The sequence below is a fragment of the Dasypus novemcinctus genome, chromosome 30 (genome assembly GCF_030445035.2).
Source record: "Dasypus novemcinctus isolate mDasNov1 chromosome 30, mDasNov1.1.hap2, whole genome shotgun sequence".
In the NCBI taxonomy this organism is placed as follows: domain Eukaryota; kingdom Metazoa; phylum Chordata; class Mammalia; order Cingulata; family Dasypodidae; genus Dasypus; species Dasypus novemcinctus.
This window is the reverse complement of record NC_080702.1, coordinates 30,408,601-30,431,268: the sequence shown is the minus strand read 5'-3', so window position 1 is coordinate 30,431,268 and position 22,668 is coordinate 30,408,601. Positions and strand designations below refer to the sequence as shown.

At 46.1% G+C, this 22,668-nt stretch overlaps 1 protein-coding gene across 1 annotated transcript in view; it reads left to right on the top strand.

Moving 5' to 3' along the window:
• The first annotated feature begins 223 nt into the window (after positions 1-223).
• LOC101429006 (adhesion G protein-coupled receptor E2) overlaps positions 224-22,668 on the top strand; it is a 35,692-nt gene continuing 13,247 nt past the window's right edge. The window contains exons 1-14 of the mRNA XM_071212771.1: positions 224-318; positions 913-966; positions 1,232-1,354; positions 15,916-16,071; positions 17,299-17,300; positions 17,657-17,786; positions 18,298-18,444; positions 18,830-18,976; positions 19,080-19,126; positions 19,227-19,304; positions 19,606-19,783; positions 20,766-20,873; positions 21,054-21,268; positions 21,422-21,598. Coding sequence (XP_071068872.1) covers positions 261-318; positions 913-966; positions 1,232-1,354; positions 15,916-16,071; positions 17,299-17,300; positions 17,657-17,786; positions 18,298-18,444; positions 18,830-18,976; positions 19,080-19,126; positions 19,227-19,304; positions 19,606-19,783; positions 20,766-20,873; positions 21,054-21,268; positions 21,422-21,598 — 1,620 coding nt within the window. The 5' untranslated portion in view covers positions 224-260. The remainder of the gene's footprint in view (positions 319-912; positions 967-1,231; positions 1,355-15,915; positions 16,072-17,298; positions 17,301-17,656; positions 17,787-18,297; positions 18,445-18,829; positions 18,977-19,079; positions 19,127-19,226; positions 19,305-19,605; positions 19,784-20,765; positions 20,874-21,053; positions 21,269-21,421; positions 21,599-22,668) is intronic.

The following is a 22,668-nucleotide window of genomic DNA, read 5'->3' as shown; positions in this document are numbered from 1 at the left end:
ATTATTGCAAATACAGAAAGATTCATATATATAGGAAGAGATTGGAGTACATTTTGCAAATGTAAATAAATTTTGTAACTTATTAAAATACGTGCGAAAAAAACAACTAGTACTATGATTTCTGAGAAGTTGTTTAACACTTAGGTTGGGGGAAGTGAATAGCAGACAAGCAGTTTCCAAAGTTGGTTCATCAAGGAAGCCAAACATACTTAAAACAGGAAGTCTTCTGAACTCTCACAAACAAGATCACAACGTTCTCCATGGCTGGGCTTGCAAGGCTCTGTGCCTGGAGAAGGGGATCTCGAAGACTTCTACCAGGTAGGGAGCAGCATGACAATGGTGATGGATGATGAAAGCTATCTGGGTGCTATCTATCCTGATTGCGACCTGACCTGTCCTTGGCTTGATTCCTAGCTGGTTTTCCCACTATATGTACAATAGAGAGCAGGGAAGAGAATTCAAGAAGGATGTTATTAAGTTCATATTATGTTCTCAAAGGAGGAGTTGGTGAAATCGATTCCTAGGGCAAACTTGGGGACTTACTAAGGGATTTCTCATTTTACCACCTAATCTATGTTTGCTAGATTAGGAAACCAGACTCACTCAAAATTTGATTGTGCTAAGAAAAACATCAGAACTTTGTCATGAAGTCTGAAGTCTGAAGTCTGTGTGGGTTGTGGAATAATATGAAGGATAAGAACATTATTGTTGAAAATTGCTATCAGCCAGGTCAGCTTGATTCTGATGAGTCTTTATTTTCCTCCATGCTTAGGATAAGACAAGGAATCTAGTAGGTGGTCCTTACATGTTGGTCTGCTTGATTGCCATTTATTTCCTGGTTTTTATGAAAATATGAGCAGCTGCAGTTGGAGCTTGTGTCTCCTCTTTCATGTGTCTATTGTTCTGCTCCAGGGCTCTCTGTGCTCCTGCTATTGTCATTGGGAGCCGCAGCCCAGAAGCCTACAGGTGAGTTTGTGCACCAACCCTCATTAGTCACTTAAGCTGGGGAGTGAATCCTGGGCACAGGAAGTGTGGGATGGGGCGGGGGGCTGAATATGTCTCTAAGGCTCAGGGACACTCTTCCTCTGAGGATCATAGAAACTGTCCTTTCCCACCCAAACACCTAGAGAGTCCCCTGAACTTCTAATAGCAACCACACTCCCTCCCCCCACTCTGCTCTCTGGTCCCCAGTGGGCAGTGGGCATCCTCCAGTCCTTGGGTCTTCCCACAGCGCCCTGTGCTCCATGGTGCTCCCAGCACTCCACATGTGTCAGTGCCACCGCCTGTCGCTGTCATCCAGGATTCACCTCCCTGTCTGGGGAGATCAGCAGCAGCTTTGAGGAGCCCTGTGAAGGTACAGATGCCCAGGGCAGGGAGGGGTACAGTAGAGATGTGGAGTTCCCCATACTTTGCGGATAGACAGAGAAGACAGGGCAGGGAAGTGTGATGGAATTAGGCAGTCAGGTTTCCTGATCAAGGGGCGTCATGTGGAGAACTGAGATGTTGCTGGTCTATTGGGTTCATGGCCAGGCTCGACCATGGACTGGCCCTGACCTTGAGGAGATTATGTCACCTCTCTTTGTCCACATTTGCTTATCTGTGAATAGGGGATAATCATTGCAGCTGCCCCTCATGGAGATTTAAAGTTTATCTGTGTAAAGGACAGGTACAGAATAAATTGTCAACATACAGAAACAATTATCATTTTTACTGCCAGTATTATTATTTTCCTTGTGCGAGCAAAAGAGGACAAGTAGTAGAAATAGCAAGAAAAGAGAAATCCCCGGGGCTTTGAGGCCCAGGACTCTCCCACCAGCTCAAGCTCGCCGGGAGCTCCTGCCAAGCTCACGACAGTGGTTTCTCATCTCATGTTGCACAGTAGTTGATGCTCACCTAGGACATCATAAATGTGCCTCATGAGACCCTCACAGAAATTCCATGAGGAAAGGAAGGTCAGCATCAGTTTTCAAATGATCACATGTGGACTCAAAGAGATTGAGAGGCTTGTCCAAGATCTAAAAACAAGTAGGATGGCAGAATCTAGATCCAGGTCTAAAATGAAGGGGGTTTATTCTTCAACAGTAAAAGGAAATTATTTCACTTTTACATGAGCAAATACTCCTCCTATTTTAAAAAAAAAATCTTACATTTGTATTTATTGATAAAGGAAGATATTCCTAATATGCTTGAAAGGATAAGAAAAAGACACCCCAAATGTTTTACAATCTTGTGTATGGTGGAATTATGAGTGATTTTCATTGTTTTCATGTTTTATAATTTCTTTACAGTCTTGATGTTCCTGCACTATTTAAAATTTGGAAAAAAGTTAGATTTAATCTGTAAAAAGTGTTGCCACTGCCCACATCATCTGTGGCCCTAGAATATTCCTAAAGGTGTATTTTGTGTGTTGCCATTTCATGTCCAATTGGGGATTTCAACATGGGTGAACCTGGAGGGAAGTTGCTGCTGCAAACAGGACTGGGTCCAAGCTCCTTTCTGTGTGACACTTGTCTAGGTAGGGAATTTCCACTGCCATGCCCTCCCCATCCATGCACCTCATTACCAGCTATCACCCACCTGACTCTACCTCATCGGTCAACCTTGAGAACAGATCTCAGCCATGACCTCAGGCTGAGGGCAGCATGTGGGAAACCCCACTGCCCAGGTGGGGCTGACATGGATCCAACAGAGATCCCATACTCCCTTTCTTGTGCTGTCCAAGTGTCGATGCACACAGCCCTGATCAGGGGTCTTAGGAGGGATATCTGCCAGAGCAGAGAGGAGAATTACAATCAGGAAGAGATCAGACACCTGTCCTGAGCCATCATCAACCTGTGAGTCCTTTAGGTTCTGAAAGCCTTTGGACCCAGGAGCAGAAGGTATAGGGTGAAATGTTTCTAACTCTTTTCTATATATACGTGTGTGTGTGTGTATATATATATATATAAACTACTCTAGATATACAAGCTGAAAGAGATTCTTTTTACATAATCATTTGTTCCTTCTTTTTTTTTTAAATATTACATTCAAAAAATATGTGGCCCCATATACCCCCACCCCCTCACCCCACTCCTCCTACATCAACAACCTCCTTCATCATTATGGGACTTTCAATGCATTTGGTGAATATATTTTGGAGCACTGCTGCACCACGTGAATAATGGTTTATATTGTAGCTTACACTCTCCCCCAGTCCACCCAGTGGGCCATGGCAGGACATACAATGTCCAGCATCTGTCCCTGCAGTACCACCCAGGACAACTCCAAGTCTGAAAATGCCCCCACATCATATCTCTTCTTCATCCTCCCTACTCTCAGCAGCTACCATGGCCACTTTCTCCACATCAATGCTACAATTTCTTCCATTACTAATCACAATAATTCCATAGTAGAACATCAGTAAGTCCACTCTAATCCATACTTTATTCCTCCATCTTGTGGACCCTGGGGTGATTATGTTTACTCCCCCTCTATATCAAGAGGGGGTTTAGATTGCACATGGATGATAGATGCAATTCTGTTTGCAGTTGTAGTCACTCTTGGCTCCCTGGTGTGGTGGTTGGCCTTCACCTCCATGTTAGCTGACCAGGGTAGTGTGTATTCTATATCTAACCTTTAAACCCATTACTATATTCCATTTCACTATTAATGGAACCAGGCAATATATTAGGCTTCATTTTTAAAGAAGTTTTGGAACACAGAGAGGTTCAACTATGGCAGGGGAGGAACACTGATGTGGGGTGTTATTGATATGGGGCACATGGTTGGGAGGGAGTTTTCCAGGGCATGTACACAGGGTACAAAACAGTTTAGAGGGAAACGGACTTTGGCCCAGTGGTTAGGGCGTCCGTCTACCACATGGGAGGTCCGCGGTTCAAGCCCCGGGCCTCCTTGACCCGTGTGGAGCTGGCCCATGTGCAGTGCTGATGCGCGCAAGGAGTGCCGTGCTACACAGGGGTGTCCCCCGTGTAGGGGAGCCCCACGCGCAAGGAGTGCGCCCATGGGGAGAGCCGCCCAGCGCGAAGGAGGGAGCAGCCTGCCAAGGAATGGCACCGCCCACACTTGCCATGCCGCTAACAACAGAAGCGGACAAAGAAACAAGACGCAGCAAATAGACACCAAGAACAGACAACCGGGGGAGGGGAGGGGAATTAAATAAATAAAAATAAAATAAAATTTAAAAATTATCAAAACAGTTTAGATATTTTCATAGTGGTTTCAGCTAAAAACAACAACTGAGGGAGTGCTGATTTCCTACCCAGGGGAGCTCTATCACATTCCCCAATGGAACAGCAACAATCCCCCAAGTGCAATGGCAAAGACCAATAAAGAAGGATGGTACAATTTTGAGCCCTTGATACTGATGGCTATGATTTTGAGCCTGTGCACCTGAAATATGATTTAGGCCTAGAGCTGCAGTGTGCCTAAGAGTTACCTCCTGGGAGCTTCCATATTGCTGAAATGTTGCCACTCTCTAAGCCAAATTCAGCATGTAGATGCATTACCTTCCCTCCAGCATAGGATGTGACACCCAGGGATGTGCCTCCCTGGTGCTGAGGGATTACTACCAAGCATCAGCTGATAATGTAACTAGAATAAGACCTTGAATAAAGGGATCAACTCAGATCAGCAGAATATCTCAGACTACATGTAGTATCAGGTGTTAAAAACTGCTTTATGATTTTGGATATAAGGGGGAAATGGAAAGGACAAATGAATTTATATGGCTATGAGTCTCCAAAAAAGAGACGAGAGGTCATCAGTGGGGTAATGCTTATGCACACCTCAGCAGGGTCCCAGAGACAGCCCAAAGTAGATAGAAGACCACATACTGGTTCTCTTGGGGGCTACAGAGACCCACAAGTTCTATGGTAGTGGCAGATGGCTCTGGGTTTAGTGCCATGTCAGTTGGTGCTACTTTGGAGTTTGTGTTCCTGAGCATGATGGAGTTGGACTCAGACATGACCTTTCTACACATGCCTCTTCTGTTACTTTTACTGGACCTGTGGTTGGTGCTGGGATTGGCGTATACTCAGGAGACCTGAATCTCTGGACTGTCCATGTGACAGTCAGGCCCTGAGCCTCAGCAGACTTGCAACTCCTACCATAATGACTTTTTATTAGCAATTTTTTAAAGATATATAGATCATGCAAAAGATAATATTAAAAAATATAAGAAGTTTCCATATATCTAACTTGCCTCTCCTCCACTCCTTCCACATCAGCAACCTTTTTCGTCAGTATGGCACAATCATTGCATTTGATGAATACATTTTGGAGCACTACTACACCACATGGATTAAAATTTACATTGTAGTTTACAGTCTCCTCCAGTCCATTTCAGTTGATTATGGCAGGATATATAATGTCCATCATGTATCCCTGCAATATCATTCAGGACAACTCCAAAAGTCCCAAAAATGCCCCTATATCACACCTCTTCTTCCTTCTCCCTACCCTCAACAACTACTGTGGCCACTGTCTCCACATCACTGATACAATTTCTTCCATTAATAGTCATAATCGTTCTATAGTAGAATACCAGTAAGTCCATTCTAATCCATATTTTATTCCTCCATCTTGTGGACCCTGGGATGACTATGCCCACTCCACCTCTAAATCAAGAGGGGGCTTCGATCTCACATGGTTGCTGGTTGTGATTTTCTTGCTTGAAGTTTTAGACTCTCAGTTTTCTGGTGAGGTGGTTGACCATTCTCGTCTCCCTGACAGATCTAGGTAAGTCCAATGAACTGGAGAGGAGATGTTACAACACTCCTGAGGCTTAGGGCCCAGCTGGCACATGGACAGTCCAGAAATTCAAGTCTCCTGAGCATACACCAATGCCAGGGCCAACCACAGGTTCTGTAAAAGTGAAGGAAGAGGCATGTGTAGAGAGGTCACATCAGAGTCCAACTCCCTCACATTCAGAAGCACAAATTCCAAAGTTGGGCCCACTGGCAAGGTACTGGATTGCAGAATCATCTGCCATGACCAAGGGACCTGGTTGTCCCAATAGCCCCCAGTAGCATCACTTTTGAAGATTTGGACCTGAAGGGTATCAGGAATGAAAGAAAGAGAAAAGGGAGAGGGAAACAAAGAGAAAGAATGAGAGAGCTGGGATCAGGGAGTCTGTGAGTAATGATTCCTCAGACAACTTTATTGTTTACAAGAGGCTCTCTATATACCCCAGTGTATGTGACAAGAAGCAGGCATATGTAGCCTATGTGCAATAAATATAAACACATAGCATATATGACATCAACCAGTGACATCAAGCAGCAACACACATTAACTATCAGCATTACCCATAGTCTAAGGAATTTTTTAAAATTTTATCTCAAGGAACGAAGTCTAAGTATTCTATTCACTAAAAAAGGTATGTGTTCATCTTTTCTTTCAGCCTTTAACAGCTTCATCCCATTTGTGGGAAGTCTTAATTACCACATTCCTTAGGTTGCAAGCATAGCCATGGAGACAGCACTAGCATAGAGACAGCACATCTCTCCTTGTGAGGCCACTGTGCCTCAGTTTCCAACATTGCCCCCTTTTTGTTTTAGTCGAGGTGACCATGCCTATCTTAGGTTGCCCTCTTCTGAGAGTCTTACCCATCATTGACTACCAGCCAAGCTCTTCAACTTGGGGAAATTATTGAAGTTCTTTTGCTAGCACCAGATTATTTGCATGTCCCATAGCTGTTATGCTTTGCAATTTTCTTTGCAAGCACTGTCTGGCACAGGCAAGAATCATGAGCAACAGAACAAATATGATTAGCCCTATTCTTAAAGCTGACAGGAAATGTTGTGATTTCCACCAATTAACTGGGTTAAATTTTGTAATATGTGAAATCATATCTGAGAAAATATCCTTTTCATTGGCTACATGAATTTGATTTTGAGACATTTCTAATATTTTCCTTTGTAATTCAATTATTTCCAGAGATATTACTTTTATAGCCTAGCAAATGATTCTTAATTTTTTTCCATACTATATCAGATGAATTATAGGCAAGAGGAGTAATACAAAATTTGCTTTCATTCCAATCATATTTCAATCCCCTTAACAAGTTTAAATTATACAATGATCTCCAATATGCAAAACAGCAGATTCTAACTCATTAACCCAATTATTTAACTGTTCATCAATGTGCTCTTGGCTATGCCACAAATCACTAGCATTTTTTGTTTGTTTGTTTGTTTGTTTTTGTTTTTTTTAAAGATTTATTTATTTATTTTTAATTACCCCCCCCCCCGGTTGTCTATTCTCTATGTGCTGCGTCTTGTTTCTTTGTCCACTTCTGTTGTCATCAGTGGCACGGGAAGTGTGGGCAGCACCATTCCTGGGCAGGCTGCACTCTCTTTCGCGCTGGGCGGCTCTCCTTACAGGACACACTCCTTGCGTGTGAGGCTTCCCTATGTGGGGGACACCCCTGCGTGGGGTGGCACTCCTTGTGTGCATCAGCACTGCGCATGGGCCAGCTCCACACGGGTCAAGGAGGCCTGGGGTTTGAACCGCGGACCTCCCATGTGGTAGACGGATGCCCTAACCACTGGGCCAAGTCCATTTCCCATCACTAGCATTTTTATGCCAGTCTTGCACGTATTGTTGAGTTTGTACTTTCACATAAAGCTACCATAGCAGTAGCAGTAGCTGTAATGATTCCAATCAGTCCCAACATGCTTATAATAAGCAGTCCAATAAAGCATTTAGTCCACTTGAAGAATTGTCATGTAGCAATAATTGACTTTCAGAAGATGACTGCCAAATCTGCATCATTCTCACAGGTATTCAGATGCCTTTTTTTTTCTTCTTCTGGCCATCGCTATTGTTTCTTCATCCTGCAACATACTTTGATGTTTTCCTTTCTGGAGGAGCCACTCTGCCTTTTCTCAGGTTTCAGTGGTAGGGCCCTGGACCTTCGCAAAGGCATTTGCATCAACAGTCCTAAAAGGGATGTTCGTGGAGTGGGCAGGGACATGACAGTCACCTGTTACTACTAGCAGGTATCCCAGATGTTTTTTCATAATTTGAGGGTGATTTACAATAGTCATCATTTCTGTCTTGTTTTTAGTATTTGCAATCTACCCCTGGATAGGGATGGCAGTCTTTAGAGTGACCAGACACTATTGGGTTACATCTTTCACTTTTGACAGGGCTTCCCATGCTGCACACAATTACTTTTTTATATTTTGCTTTTGGCCTTTTTTCAAAATTGTGATTAAAACCCAAGGGGTACTTGTTTAGAATTTTGCCTTTGCCACAAACTCCACCCAAAGCCAATATTGGTGCTTGCTGCATCCAATTCATAGGTTAAGTAATGTCCACAATTTACCTTCCTTTTATTATTATTAAAAGCAGCTTGCTGGAGGTTTTCCTACTTCCATGAAGGACTTTTCCCAAATAATACATACAATGGTTTTCATATTTGAGCTAAATGAGGGATGAAAGATTTTTAGTATTCCAACAATATTGCAAACTACATTAACATGAGAAAACATTGTACTTTATCAATTACAGCAATCTATAGTTTTGTTTTACTGAACTAAACATTATTGAAGAATTTGATAGAGCAGCAGGGATCCTGCAGCCTGTCCCAATTGTTTGCTTAGTTCAGGCTCTTAAGATAAGATAGTGTCTCTGATGTTTCTTTTCATTCTGAAAAAAGGATTACTGGTTTTATAATGTCATCAGGAGAGTTTCAGCCACCAATTTTTTTCTGTGCAGCTAGATTATTATCACCATGCCAGGACAGATGGTTGGGCTATGAACACAGCCTTGGGGAAGCACTGTAAAAGTCCATTGTTGACTTTTCTACAGGTAGGAGAATGCAGGCTGGCTTGACTTGCCTAAGGAAATACTAAAGAAAGTCTTAGCATGTTTCAAAACAAAGTGAGAATGACATAGTTGGATATTAATTTTTTGCAACAAACTAGCAGTATTTGGGACTGCTGCATACTACAGTATTATTTTAATTTATGATAAGAGGTTGTTTCTGTGACACATACCTTTTTATAATAATTAAAACCATAAGTAATCACATTGTACTTCTGTTTAATATTGTGTTGAAATATTGGTAAATTTATACATTCTTAAGTACTCATTTGAAACTCTTACTCATACAACTTTAATTAACAGGGGTTAAAAAATCTTGTTAATTTTGTAACACTTTTAAGCACTCTCTACTTAAGTTATAGCATACTAAATGAACTTAACTGTTACTTTAATTTTTCTTTCAAGGTAAAAGAACAAATCTCTTGTAATTAGTTCGGAATAAAAAGCTACTTTTCAGGATTTGATTTTTAGAAAGCAGGTTTAAACATTATGTTCCTTTAAAAGAGATAAGACCCTTTCTTCTTCAAACACTGAGGAAATGATGAGGTTAAAGCACAAGAAGCTATTTTGATAAAACAGACTTTCTTTGTATGATGATTATTCAGGAAACTTACTAAAACAGTCTAATGACTTGAGAGACTTTGAAAAAGGACAAAGCTTTTATCTTTGCATTAGTATACTACTTGGTACTAAACCTTTTAAAACTGTATAGATAGATCCATCAAATTTTATTTAACTTTAGTCATAAAAATTTCTTTTCCATGAACCTTCTACACTTTCAGTATTCATTCAGGTTTTGCCCCACACTCTACTCTTCCCTAATAATCAATCATTTTATCTTAGGACAAAATTATTACTATTATTTTTAATAATAAAAACACATTCTATATATCCCACATACTAAGTTACCAGGCAAACTTCTTACAACATGTAATTGCCATCAATACTAAACAAGCTTGTTAAAATAATGAACTTTTCTTCCCTTTAAATACTTAGTAGCATGCAATACCAGAAACAGTCCCCTAAAAGCAAGCTGGCAGGGGAGGCTGCCCACCAACAAGTTTTCCTGTTATAAAATTACCTTTTTTTATTATTATCAATTCAGTTTTTGTTTAATAATGACTTTTTGGAATTAGCCATTTAAATACCTTAATTTAGACAATGCTTCATTAAACGTTTTATAATTATTTATAATCATGCAGACATAATTATATTATTTTAAGACAGATTTTACCTTCACAGAACACATTCCCTTACTTAAAGTTACCACAATACCTTCTACAACTTGCCACATACATTTAAGTTCCAAGAGTTTATGAAAATTAGCAATCCTACTTTAGGACAAAACACACCTTTTAGAAAAAACTTATTAAATTTCAGTCAGCATTCCCACAAACTTTTAACCTTTAATATTCGTTTAAGTTTTACAATCTTCAATTTATCCTGTGAAGAAAAATAAACTATTCATTTCAATCTAGGCAAGAACAACTTTTTATGAAGACTCATAGTAATTTTGTTAATCAAGATTTAAAATTTTTATCATTGTAGAGATCTTATTAACATTTAAACTTAAGAATTAATATAAGCACTTATTTAATTTTTGGCCATTTGAATAGAGCTCTTTTAAAAATTTTTACTTATTAATTTATATCACCATCCAGAGCTATCAAAATATACACTGACATTGAACAAACAGACAAACACAAAACAATTACAACACATTAACAGAAACATACAGTTTACCATTGCCTCATAATTCTTACTTTCTTGGTATAGCTGCTTTTAAGTTCTCTGTTATATCACATCTTAGATTGTACTTTTTAAGATTTCTTCTGGAATCCATGTTGCCTATAACATGCAAGCTTGTGCTTGGAAACATTTTTACTAGTTATCTGCAATCAGTTAAGATAACTTGAGCAGCATAAATGTAGCTAAGCTCTTATTTAACAATTTAGACCATTAACACACATTTTTTGATTACTCCTCTGTAAGACTATATTGAGCACCTCAAGCTCCTGTTCTTGTTCCAATTTACTTTCTTTCATTTCAAATTTACTTACAGGCTTAGAAAATATAGTAATTGCATCTTTCTCTCCTTCTTCAGACTGTAAAGGATCTAAAGCTGATGCTACCTGGTGGCATAAGGCCCATATTGATAATGGAATGAATTCCCTTTTTTTGATATACTCTTCATAAAGCTTTCATTACACATTTCCACTGTTTCAAATTTAAAACATTATGCCCCCAAGGCTGAAGCCAGCAACAATGCTTTTGTATTAATGCAAACAATTCTTTTAACTCACAACTTTTTACAGGCACCCCACTAACTTTCGGTAAAGTTTCTAAGGCGAATATGTTTCCACACATCCCATTTGATTACCCATTACCCTGATGACTTCGCAGAAAATGTTACTTACTTAAAAGAAGACTCAAGTCACACTACTTTGGACATCACACAACCTTCAATGAGGTCTTTTCCATGGTTCCCAATACTGATTTGGAAGACTCACTAACTTCTTCGGGCCCCACGTTGGGGCACCAGATGTCAGAGATTTGGACCCAAAGGGTATCGGGAATGAAAGAAAGAGAAAAAGGGAGAAGGAAACAAAGAGAAAGAATGAGCAAGAGAAAAAGAAAGAGAGCTGGGATCAGGGGGTCTGCGAGTAATAACTCCTCAGACAACTTTATTGTTTACAAGGGGCTCTTTATATACCCCAGTGTATGTGCCAAGAAGCAGGTAAACATAGCCTATGTGCCAATAAGCATAAACATAAAACATACGTGACATTAAGCAGCAACATGTATTAACTATCAGCATTACCCATAGTCCAAGGAATTTTAAAAAATCTTATCTCAAGGAACAAAGTCTAAGTGTTCTATTCACTACAAAAAGTATGTGCTCATCTTTTCTTTCAGCCTTTAACAGCTTCATCCCATTTGCAGGAACTCTTAATTACCACATTCCTTAGGTTGCAAGTGTAGCAATGGAGACAGCACTAGCATAGAGACAGGACATCTCTCCTTGTGAGGCCACTGTGCCTCAGTTTCCAACACATCACTTCCTGTAGTTGTATCAATTTTGGCTATCTCTGAGATCCTCCTAAGGTGTGCATAATCATGACCCCTCTGATGACCTCCCAAATCATTTTGAAGTCTCCTAGCCATATAAACTCATTTGCCATTATCATTTCCCCCTTTTATTTAAGGTCTTTTTCTGGTTGCCTCATCAGCTGATGCTTTGTATTATTCCCTCAGCACCAGGGAGGCTCATTGCTGGGAGTCATGTCCCACGCTGGGGGGAATGTAATTCATTTACATGCTGAGTTTGCCTTAGAAAGTGGCTACATTTAAGCAACATGGAGGCTCTCAGGAGGTAACTCTTAGGTATCCTGCAGCTCAAGGCCTGTTTGAATTCTCAAGCACACAGGCTCATAAGCATAGTTATCATTATCAAGGGCCCATCATTTGACCATCCTTCTTCACTGGTCTTTGCCTTTGTACTTGGGGGGTTGTTACTGTTCCATTGGGGAATGCAAACAGCTCCCCCAACTAGGAACTCAGCGCTCCCTCAGTTGTGTGTAATTCTACCTACCATGATAATACCCAATGAATATCCAAACATATTTATATATCCTATATACATGCCCTGGAGAACTCCCTCCCAACCATGTGCCCCCAAGCAATGACACTTAATAACAAACTTTTTTGTTTTTTTATCTTTTTTTAAAAGATACATAGATGACACAAAATGTTACATTAAAATATATGAGGTTCCCATATACCCCACTCCCCACAACCCCCACTCCTCCCACATTGACACTTCTTTCATTAGTGTGGTGCCTTCTTTGCATTTCATGAGTACATTTTGGAGCACAGCTACACAGCATGGATTATAGTTTATGTTGTACTTTACACTCTCTCTCAGTCCATTCAGTGGGAATAATGAAATTTTTAAAGCAATTTCAGATTTACAAAAAGAAATTCAGAGAGAGTTCCCCTAAGAAACTTCCCCTCCCTCTAACATATAGTTTTCCCCATTGTTAACATCTTGCATTAATGAGGTAAATTTGTTAAGATTGTGGAACCAACATTGATACATTACTAGTAACGAAAGTCTATAGGTTACATTGGGTTTCACTCTGTGTTACACACTTCTAGTTCTGTGGGTTTTGACAAAAACAAAATGTCATGTATCCACGAATAGAGCAGCATGCAGAAACAATTCACTGACCTAAAAGTCCGCCCTGCTCCGCTCTCTGCCCTAAACCCCTAGCAACTGATGACTTTTTTTTTTACCATCTCTATGGTTTTGCCTCATCCCTGAATTTTGATTCTTTCCTGTGTTAATGGTCTTAGCTGTTGTTCTATTTAGTCAATGGCATCTACACTCTGCTCTGAGCTGCTTGAAGGGAAACTGGTGCCTGCTTTCTCTCCTCTCGATTTAGCAATCAGGGAGAGATAAGTTGAAGCTTCTCCACGACTTACAGCTGTGACCACATCCTGCTGCCTTGTCATTTCTCACCCATGACTTGCTCAGATAAGAGGTGGGGGAGTTCCCTGAGCCAGGAGGAAGGGGGTGGGGAGACAGCAGACAACCTTAGAAATATGCTGCGCCCAAAACATTTTTCTTCAGTGGGGTCATCTCAAAATGGCCTTTCTTCCACCCCCACCCCCACTCTGTGCATGACATTGGGGCTGGGCTAGGGCCTGGTCCATGGGGGTGGGGCTGTGTGTGGGCCCCCCTGGGCAAAAAGGCGGCCCTGGACCACCAGGCTTTATCCTCAGGCCTTAGATGTGTTGGTTTGGACAGCTCAACTCCACCCTCTGCCTCAGCATCTAGCACGGCTATCAGTTTCCACGATGCCCTGACTCTAAACCTCCATCAACCCCTTTAGGACTGGGGAGGGGGCTCCAGACCTCCTCTTGGCCCAACTTGGCACAATTATGGTGTCTGACTCTAACTGTCCATGGGCCCAGCCAGAGAGCATAATGAAGGGAGACTGGTCAGCAAGCCTTCAGAGTGGCTGCCTCCAGCCCCACAGAGCAAAGAGTTGGTTTGGAGGCTATACCCTGTGCCTCAGCTTGCTGTGTAAGGACTTGGAAGGGGATGCAGAGTTGCCCATTCACTCCCCAGCTTGGCATTTGCCCACTGTGTCCAAATCTGGGGTGCCAGCCAGAGGGCTGAGATGAGCTGATTAAGGGACCTTCAGGAATGGCTGGCTCCAGCCACCATCCACAGTCCACAGCCACAGTCCAACCTCAGCCATGCACTTAGCAGGTCTAATCTTCATAAAAGACACTGATTTTTGGCAATAGTGAATAATGCTGCTATGAACATGGGTGTGCATATATCAGTTTGTGTCCTTGTTTTCAGGTCTTCTGGGTATATACCCAGCAGTGGAATTGCTGAGTCATATGGCAAATCTATAGCTAGTTTTTTTGAGAAACCACCAAACTGTCCTCCAGACTGGATCCTTCTGCATTCCCACTAGCGGTGGATGAGTGTTCCCATTCCTCCACATCCTCTCCAGCACTTGTAGTCTTCTGATTTTTTTGATAGCTGCTAGTCTTATGGGAATAAGATGGTATCTCATTGTAGTTTTGATGATGACTATGCTCATGAGCCTGTATGTCTGAAATTTCAATTAGGCCTAGACCTGAAGAGTGCCTAAGAGTTACCTCTTGAGAGCCCCCAGGTTGCTCAAATGAGGCCACTCTCTAAGCCAAACTCAGCCTGTAAGTGCATTACCTTCCCCCTAGCATGGGACATGAATCCTGGGGATGAGCCTCCCTGGCACTGAGGGATTACTACAAATCACTAACTGGTGATTCAATAGAAAAAGACCTCGAATAAAAGGGGGAAATGATAAAAAAAAAAAAAAAGGCAAGCATTTATATGTCTAAGAGTCTTCAAAAAAGATTCAGGAGGTCATCAAATTGGTCATGCTTATGCACACCTCAGCAGGATTCCAGAGACAACTAAAGTAGATACAACCCTAGGTACTGGTGCTCCTGAGGGTTATGGAGAAACATAGGTTCTGTGGTCATGGCAGATGGCTCTGGAGTTCAGTGACTTGTCAGTGAGCCCTACTTTGGAATTTGTGTTCCTGAGTGTGATGGAGTTGGACTCAGATTGACCTTTCTACACATGCCTCTTATGTCACTTTTACTCAACCTCTGGTTGGCCTTGGGTTTGGTATATATTCAGGAGACATGAATCTCTGGATTGTCCATGTGTCAGCTGGGCCCTGAGCCTCAGCAGAGTTGCAACACTGCTCTCCAGTTTGTTGGACTTACTCAGGTCAGCTAACAGTGAAGTGAAAATGGTCGACCACGATACCAGGGAACCGAGAGTGCCTACAATTGCAAGCAGGAGAATCACATCCATCAGCCATGTGGGGTCTAAGTCTCCTCTCGATTTAGGGTGGAGTGGACATCACCAACCCAGGGTCCACAGGATGGAAGAATAAATTATGGACTAGAGTGGACTTACCTGTATTCTACTATAGAACTACTGTGACTCTAGCAATGGAAGAAATTGTATCATTGATGTGGCTACAGTGGCCATGGTAGTTGCTGAGGGCAGGGAGAGGGGAAAAGAGGTGTGATGTGTGGGCATTTTCAGGACTTGGATTTGTTCTATATGATATTGCAGGGACTGATGCTGCACATTATATAGAGTGCCATAAGCCACTGCATGTACTGGGGAGAGTGTAAACTATAACCCATGCGGTGCAGCAGTGCTCCAATATGTATTCATCAAATGCAATGAATGCACCTCAATGATGAAAGAGGTTGGTGATGTGGGAGGAATGGGGGAAGCGCGGGGTATATGCTAACCTCTTATATTTCTTAATGTAACATTTTTATGATCTATGTATCTTCAAAGAAATAAAATTTTAAAAATTAAATAAAATAGAAAAAAGACACCGATTGATTAATAAATCACTGATTAATTAATCTAAGTCTTTTCATAAGACAGAACAGTGTCCGACCCCATGCTGGGGGGTCAAGTTGGAGGCTGGAGGCTCCATCATGAAGGAATCACATCTACAGCAGGTGACCCTTTCCCCTGTTGTGTTCCAGACATCAACGAGTGTGTGCCGCCCATGACAGTGTCCTGTGGGAAGATGGCATCATGCAAGAACGTGGAGGGGAGCTACGAGTGCGAGTGCAGCGCAGGCTACATGCTCCCTTCAGGGGGAAAAACGTTCAGGAATGAGAGTGAGAACAGGTGTCAAGGTAACAAACACCCAACATCCTGCCGATTCCTCTCCATCAGGTTTTGGGGTCCCCAGAGCCGTTCCTGTGGAGCCCAGGGAGCAGAGCCCTGCTGACACGTGCAGTGCTGGGTCTGAGACAGGGCAGGTGTTCGGTGTATCTGCCCCATCAGTACAGAGGGCAGGGCGGCCTGAGGGCCAAGGACATGGATTCCAGGTCCAGGAAACCTGGGTGAGGTCCTGGCTTTATCATCTGTTTGCTGTGTGACATTGGCAGATCACTCCAAGTCTCTGAGCCTCAGTTTACCCATCTGTAAAATGGGAATGATAATAGTGATGCCTTCTAGATGCCTCCTGGGAGGGTCCAGGAAATGACAAGCGCTTTAACAGGCCTGCACATAGTAGGCGCCTTCTAAAGAGCTGCCCAGTGAGAGGAAGGCAGCAAGGTCAGGCTCTCCTGGGGTTATGCCCTGGGCTGACACAGCCAGCTCCACCACTGCCCAGGAGAGCCTGTGCCTCCAGCATCACCAGCCTTTGTACACCTTCACTACTTCATGGAGGCTGCTGATGTGGGGAGGGGGCTTCAGATATCTGCAGAGGGGAGCTGACAGAGGGCAGGTGGGAGCCACAGCTCACACAGGGAGAGGGAGTTAGTGGAGAGTCCAGAGAATGGGGAGAGGAGGGAGAAAAGAGGGGTGAGGATGTGAGCAGCTCAAGCAGGCCTGCCCTACTGCAGAGAGGAGCCACGGCCTGGCCCAGCCCTTCCCTCCTGGCCCCACGTGCGAGCAGTGGGCAGTCGAGCCTGCCTGGCAAGAGGGAGGAGGGACAGGGCAGGGGGTTGCATGCTGGCTGGGGCAGTCGGAACCCACGCAGAGCCCAGTGGGGGCCCTGTCTGTGGCACTGCTGGCCCTCACGGGCCCACACGTCCAGGGCTTGCTGGAGGCCAGCGCCCTCGCAAGGATGGGGAGGAAGCCCCTTTCCTCCCAGTGGAAGACAGCTCTGGGGAACAGGGGCATAGCTGGTTTTCAGCCCTCTTGGCCACCTTGGCTGGGGACCCTGGTGCAGTGGACAACCTGAGCAACTGCCCATGGTGGTCATGGGTACCCTCTGTGTCCCGGGGAGGCTCTCATGAGCCCCTCGCATGGAAAGGAGGGTGGTTAGGGAGGAAGCATGTTGCCATTTTTAGAAACAGACCAGGGCAGAGAGATGAGCAGTGGAGAGGTTGGAGAGCTGCCCTGAGGACCTCGAGATGTGTGGAGGGGAGAGAGCAGTGCTGGGTGGAGCAGGGCCTGCGCCTGCTCAGTGAGGGGCTCCATCCAGCCCGAGCCTGAGGACCCCCCATGCCATGGCCTTACCCCACTCCGGCCCGGGCCATGCCTGAGGACACGGCACATGGGACCTGATGGGCACTGGGGCCTCTGTCCCTGCTCCTCGCCTCCGACATTCTCCCAGGCCCCAGAGCATCTGGGCCCCACAGGATGCCTCCCGTGAATTAGGAGTGGCTCCCACTCACAGGGAGGAGAGAGCGGAGTCCTCCAAAGTCTCCCACGCCAGGACAAGCTGCCCACACCCGCAGGTGTCCATCCCCTCCCCTTCCCCCTGCCGAGCTGGACGAATGTCAGCAGGACCCCAGAATCTGCAGGGGGCGAGGCCTCTGCACCAACACCCGGGGAGGCTACACCTGCCAGTGCCTGCCTGGCTTTCGGCGAGACCCGGGGGACCCGAGCCTGTGCACAGGTAGAGGCCCCTGGAGGCCGGACAGGGCGCGCCGCCCGAGGAGGAGGGACGAGGACTCGCCTCCCAGCAAGGGCCCTGCACGGGGCCGGGAGGCGCAGGCCCTTCTGGAACTCGGCTCCCTGGCAGAGCTCCTGCCTCTGAGACCACCCACCCCGGCCTCGCCCCCAGAGTAGAAGGAGCCACTTCCGGTTCTGAGCAGGGGAGTCTCGAGCAGGGCTAGGGAAGAAGCCAGTGAGGATTCGTGGGTAGGAGGTGCAGCTCCTGTGACTCAGTTTCCCTCCCGGACTGTTTCACCTCCTGTAAACCAGAGACGATGGTCCCTGCCTTTCCCGTCCTCCCGGGAGGCCACTGTGTGTTGCTTTTAGAATAAGTGGAAGGTCACCTGGTGGCAGCTCTTGCAACAACAATTCCATCCAGGGCACCGGCAGTGAGAAGTGGGAAGTGGTGAGGTGAGCTGGGGAGGCCTGAGCCAGGCGGGGGCGGGGCCTCTGACCTCTGACTTTGTCCCCAGACGTGAACGAATGCACCTCGGAGCGAACCCCGTGCCACAGCTCCGCCCACTGCCTTAACAAAGTGGGGGGCTACCAGTGCCGCTGCCGACCCGGCTGGAAGCCAGCGCCGGGGTCTCCCCATGGCCCAAACACCACCGTGTGCGAAGGTGCAGAGCTCAGAGCCCACCCTCCCTCATCAATAGCCCACGTGTGAGGGCACCCGCTCCACCCAAGCCGCAGCTGGAGGCCCCCGCCGAGCCAGGCTGGATGTGCAAAGATCTGGGGTGCAGGGAAGGAGCTGAGGGCCGGGGGCTGCCTGGGGACCCCTGTAGCAGCCTATTTCCAGCCGGAGGAAGGGGTTTCAGTACTTTCACACCTGAGCATCTGCAGGGGCTCACCTGTGACTTCCCACAATCCCCGCCGTGTCCATTCTCTGGAATGCGGATCACCACGGGGCGTCTCCCCCAGCCAGGAAGAAGGGGCGCGGGGCACACAGAGGAGGGGGCCTGAGCTGGCTGGACGGGGCCTGACCCTCTCCTCCTGTGTCCGCAGATGAGGACGAGTGCAGCTCCGGGAAGCATCGGTGCCACGAGTCCACCTACTGCGTCAACACCATTGGTGCCTACGTGTGCCGCTGCCGCCGAGGCTGGGTGCCCAAACCGGGGTGCCTGAATAACCAGAATACCACCGTCTGTACAGGTGCGTTGCTCACCTGACCCCCGACCCCGCCCCGGCCACATAGACACACAGACACACGCACTCACCCCTTCCCACCTAATGAAGCACCTTCCTGTCCCTGCAGAGTCCTCCATCCCTCCCTGGGCCCCGCCCCCTGGAATCAGCAGCCAGGTGAGTGGCCCCAGCAGGTGAACCACCTCTGCAGATGCCCCTGTGCCCCGGGACCCCTCCTCAGCTGTGTGCTCTAATGCCCATCTTCTCCCTCCCCCAGACACTCTCCGGCTTCTTTGACAAAGTCCAGACCCTGCTCAGGGACTTCAAACCAACCACAGCCCAGAGCACCATCAAGGTAAGAGCTGGGGGAGGCGAGTGGCCAGGCAGCTTTGTCCAGGGGCCCTGGCCGGGGGGTGGAGGAGCAGGCCCCCAGGTAAGACGGGCCCCCAGCCAGCCAGGTGCCCTCACTAAGGGCCTCCCTGGAGCTGCTCGTGGACTCTGCTTTATGTCGTTCTCGCAGCTCCTGATTAGGGCTGCTCTCCTAGGTGCAGGGGTCCAGGGGCAAGGACCCCCCAGGGATGATGCGGTGCGCCCTTTACCCCCCCGAGACACGGTCCCCGGGTCTGGTCTCTGAGCCCTGTCCCATTTGCCCCCAGGGCCTCATACAGGACGTGGGAGGCCTGTTGGAGACCCCCGGGGACCTGGAGAGCCTGCCCCGTTCACAGCAGCACTGCGTGGCCGCTCACCTGCTCGCTGGCCTGGAGGACGTCCTGAGAGGCATGAGCAAGGCCCTGCCCTATGGGCCACTGAACGCATCGGCTCCTGCAGGCACAGGTGAGCCCCTGGCCCTGGCACAGGTGAGGTCCAATGACCTGGAGACTAGGTGCTGCAACTCCACTGAGGCTCAGGGTCCAGCTGGCACACGGACAGTCCAGAAATTCCAGTCTCTTGGAGGTATACCTACCAACTGCAGAGCCAACTACAGGTTCAATAAAAGCAATTTATTGAGATAAACCATACAATCCATCCCATCAAATGTGTTCCATCAATGGCTTTTAGTATCAACACAGATTTTGCATTCATCATCACAATCAAGTTTAGAACATTTTCTTTACTCCAAAAAAGAAACACCTCATACCTTTAACAGTCACCTCTCAATCCCTCCACTCTTCCCCAGGCCTACTCACCCAGTAATCTAATTCCATCTCTATAAATGTATTTATATTTACATTTTATGTAAATGGAATCATGCAATAGGTAGTACTTTGTGTCTGGTTTCTTTCACTTACATAATATTGGGGGTTTTTTAGTTATTGTAATTTCCTTAATAGAAAAGGTGAAGTCTTACAGAAAGGTCATGCAAAAAACACGATGCCCTCATCTACCGCCCTATTGCTGACACTTTGCATTACTGTGGCAGCTTTGTAACACTTGATGAAAGAATATTAAAATATTACCTTAACTTTGATCCATGGCGAGTGGGGTGGGGAGGTGGGGGGTATACGGGAACCTGTTATGTTTTTTCATGTATATATCTTCAAAAAAAATGCAATTTACAAAAATGTTGGGGGTGGGGTGATGGAGAGTGGGTTATATGGAAACCTCTTGTTTTTTAATGTAATGTTCTTTGTGCTCTATTAGCCTTAATTTTAAAAAGTGTTAAAAATTTTTTTTTAATTTGATCCATGGTTTGCATTAGGTGTGTTTTGCCCACATTGTAAATAAAATATGTTCAATGCTAGTTTTGCATAACCCTATTCCTGGCATGATATTAACCTATCTCTCCTCACCCCTCCATCGCTCCCACACCTCATAGAACTGTCCCTCCTGGTGCAGAAGGGAGGAGGTGACAATGTGACCTTGAAGCTGGCAAAGGCACAGCTGCTGCTGGACCCGGACGTGGCTCAGGAACCTGGTGACTCAGGTAGCGCTGAGAAGGGGGAGGGACATGCACAGCACCCACAGGGGACAAGCCACCCGCATGTGACCACAGGGCACCCAAAAGTACAGGGAAGTGGGGCGACTGAGGCCAGGAGGGGAGCCCCTGAGGAGGAAGAGTCTCTGGAGGGGACCCCGAGACAGTAGGCGTGGCCTCGTCCCCCAGGTCCTTCCGTGGTGGGCCTGGTGTCCACTCCAGGGAAGTTGCTCGCTGAGGCTGCCCTGGTCCGGGAGCCGGGGAAGCAGCCTCTGCATGAGCCCCTCCAGGTCTGGCCACAGGCACGCCCCCCCATCCTGCTCTCAAGCGTCATCTCTGCCTTTCTGGGGCACAAGGTCACCAAGAACCTCAGCTCCCCGGTCACCTTCAATTTCGCCCACGACGTGAGTCCTGGTGGGGTGGGGTGAGTGGGGGCATCTCCAGCATGGCCCTGCCGCTCAGCTCAGCATTGGGGTTTGGGGGTGGCCCCGGGGGCGCATCACCTCCCCAGGACTGTCAGCCCTTCCCAAGCCACCTACGCCCTGTTCCTACTCTAGGGGACCCCCAGGCCAGGGCAGGAGGTGGTCTGTGCCTTCTGGGAGCACAGCCAGGATGGATGTGGTCACTGGGCCACCACAGGCTGCCAGATGCTGGGCACCACGGATGGCAGCACCACCTGCCGCTGCACCCACCTGAGCAGCTTCGCCATCCTTATGGCCCAAGGTGACATGCAGGTAAGATGCTGGAGACAGGGAAGCTTGAAGATGCAGAGCCAGAAAGGAAGAGCTGTGCTGGAAGAAGAGAGGCCAGGGAGAGCAGGTGCATCCGGGGCTGTGTGCTCTGTCCAGATGACATGGTAACTTTCTTTGGATCAGGAGGAAATGATTCCCTCAGGTAACCCCAGGTAATGTGTCATCAGATCACAGCAACATGAGCTAAATGGCGTAACCTCATGGGAACCCAGAAAAATCCAAACAACACTCCAACACAATGTGATTACCCTATCACTTTCCTATAGGATACATTGTGCAAGTTTTTTTCTTGTTGTTGTTTAATTTTTGGAAGAGGTAAAATATTCACATGGCTCAAAATGCAAAAGGTCCAGAAGGTGTGACATTGCAAAGTCTCTTTCCCAGTCATGTACACTAGTGAGAAGAAATCTTCTGAGAAGAAATCTGTTTCTTTTTTTTATCTTTATTTTTTTTAATGTTACATTCAAAAAATATGAGGTCCCCATATACCCACGCCCCCCTCACCCCACTCCTCCCATATCAACAATCTCTTTCATCATTGTGCAACATTCATTGCATTTGGTGAATACATTTTGGAGCACTGCTGCACCACATGGATAGTAGTTTACATTGTAGTTTACACTCTCCCCCAGTCCATTCAGTGGGTTGTGGCAGGATATATAATGTCCAGCATCTGTCCCTGCAATATCATTTAGGACAACTCCAAGTCCCAAAAATGCCCCCACATCTCATCTCTTCTTCCCTCTCCCTGCCCTCAGCAACTACCGTGGCCACTTTCTCCACATCAATGCTACAGTTTCTTTCATTACTAATCACAATAGTTCTCTAGTAAAATATCAGTAAGTCCACCCTAATCCATATTTTATTTATCCATCCTGTGGACCCTGGGATGGCAATGTCCACTCCACCTCTGTAATGAAAGGGGGCTTAGATCCCACATGGTTGATGGATGTGATTCTCCTGCTTGGAGTTGTTGGCACTCTTGGTTCCCTGGTGCTGTGGTCGACCTTCTTCACCTCCCTGTTAGCTGACCTGGGTAAGTCAAATGAAGC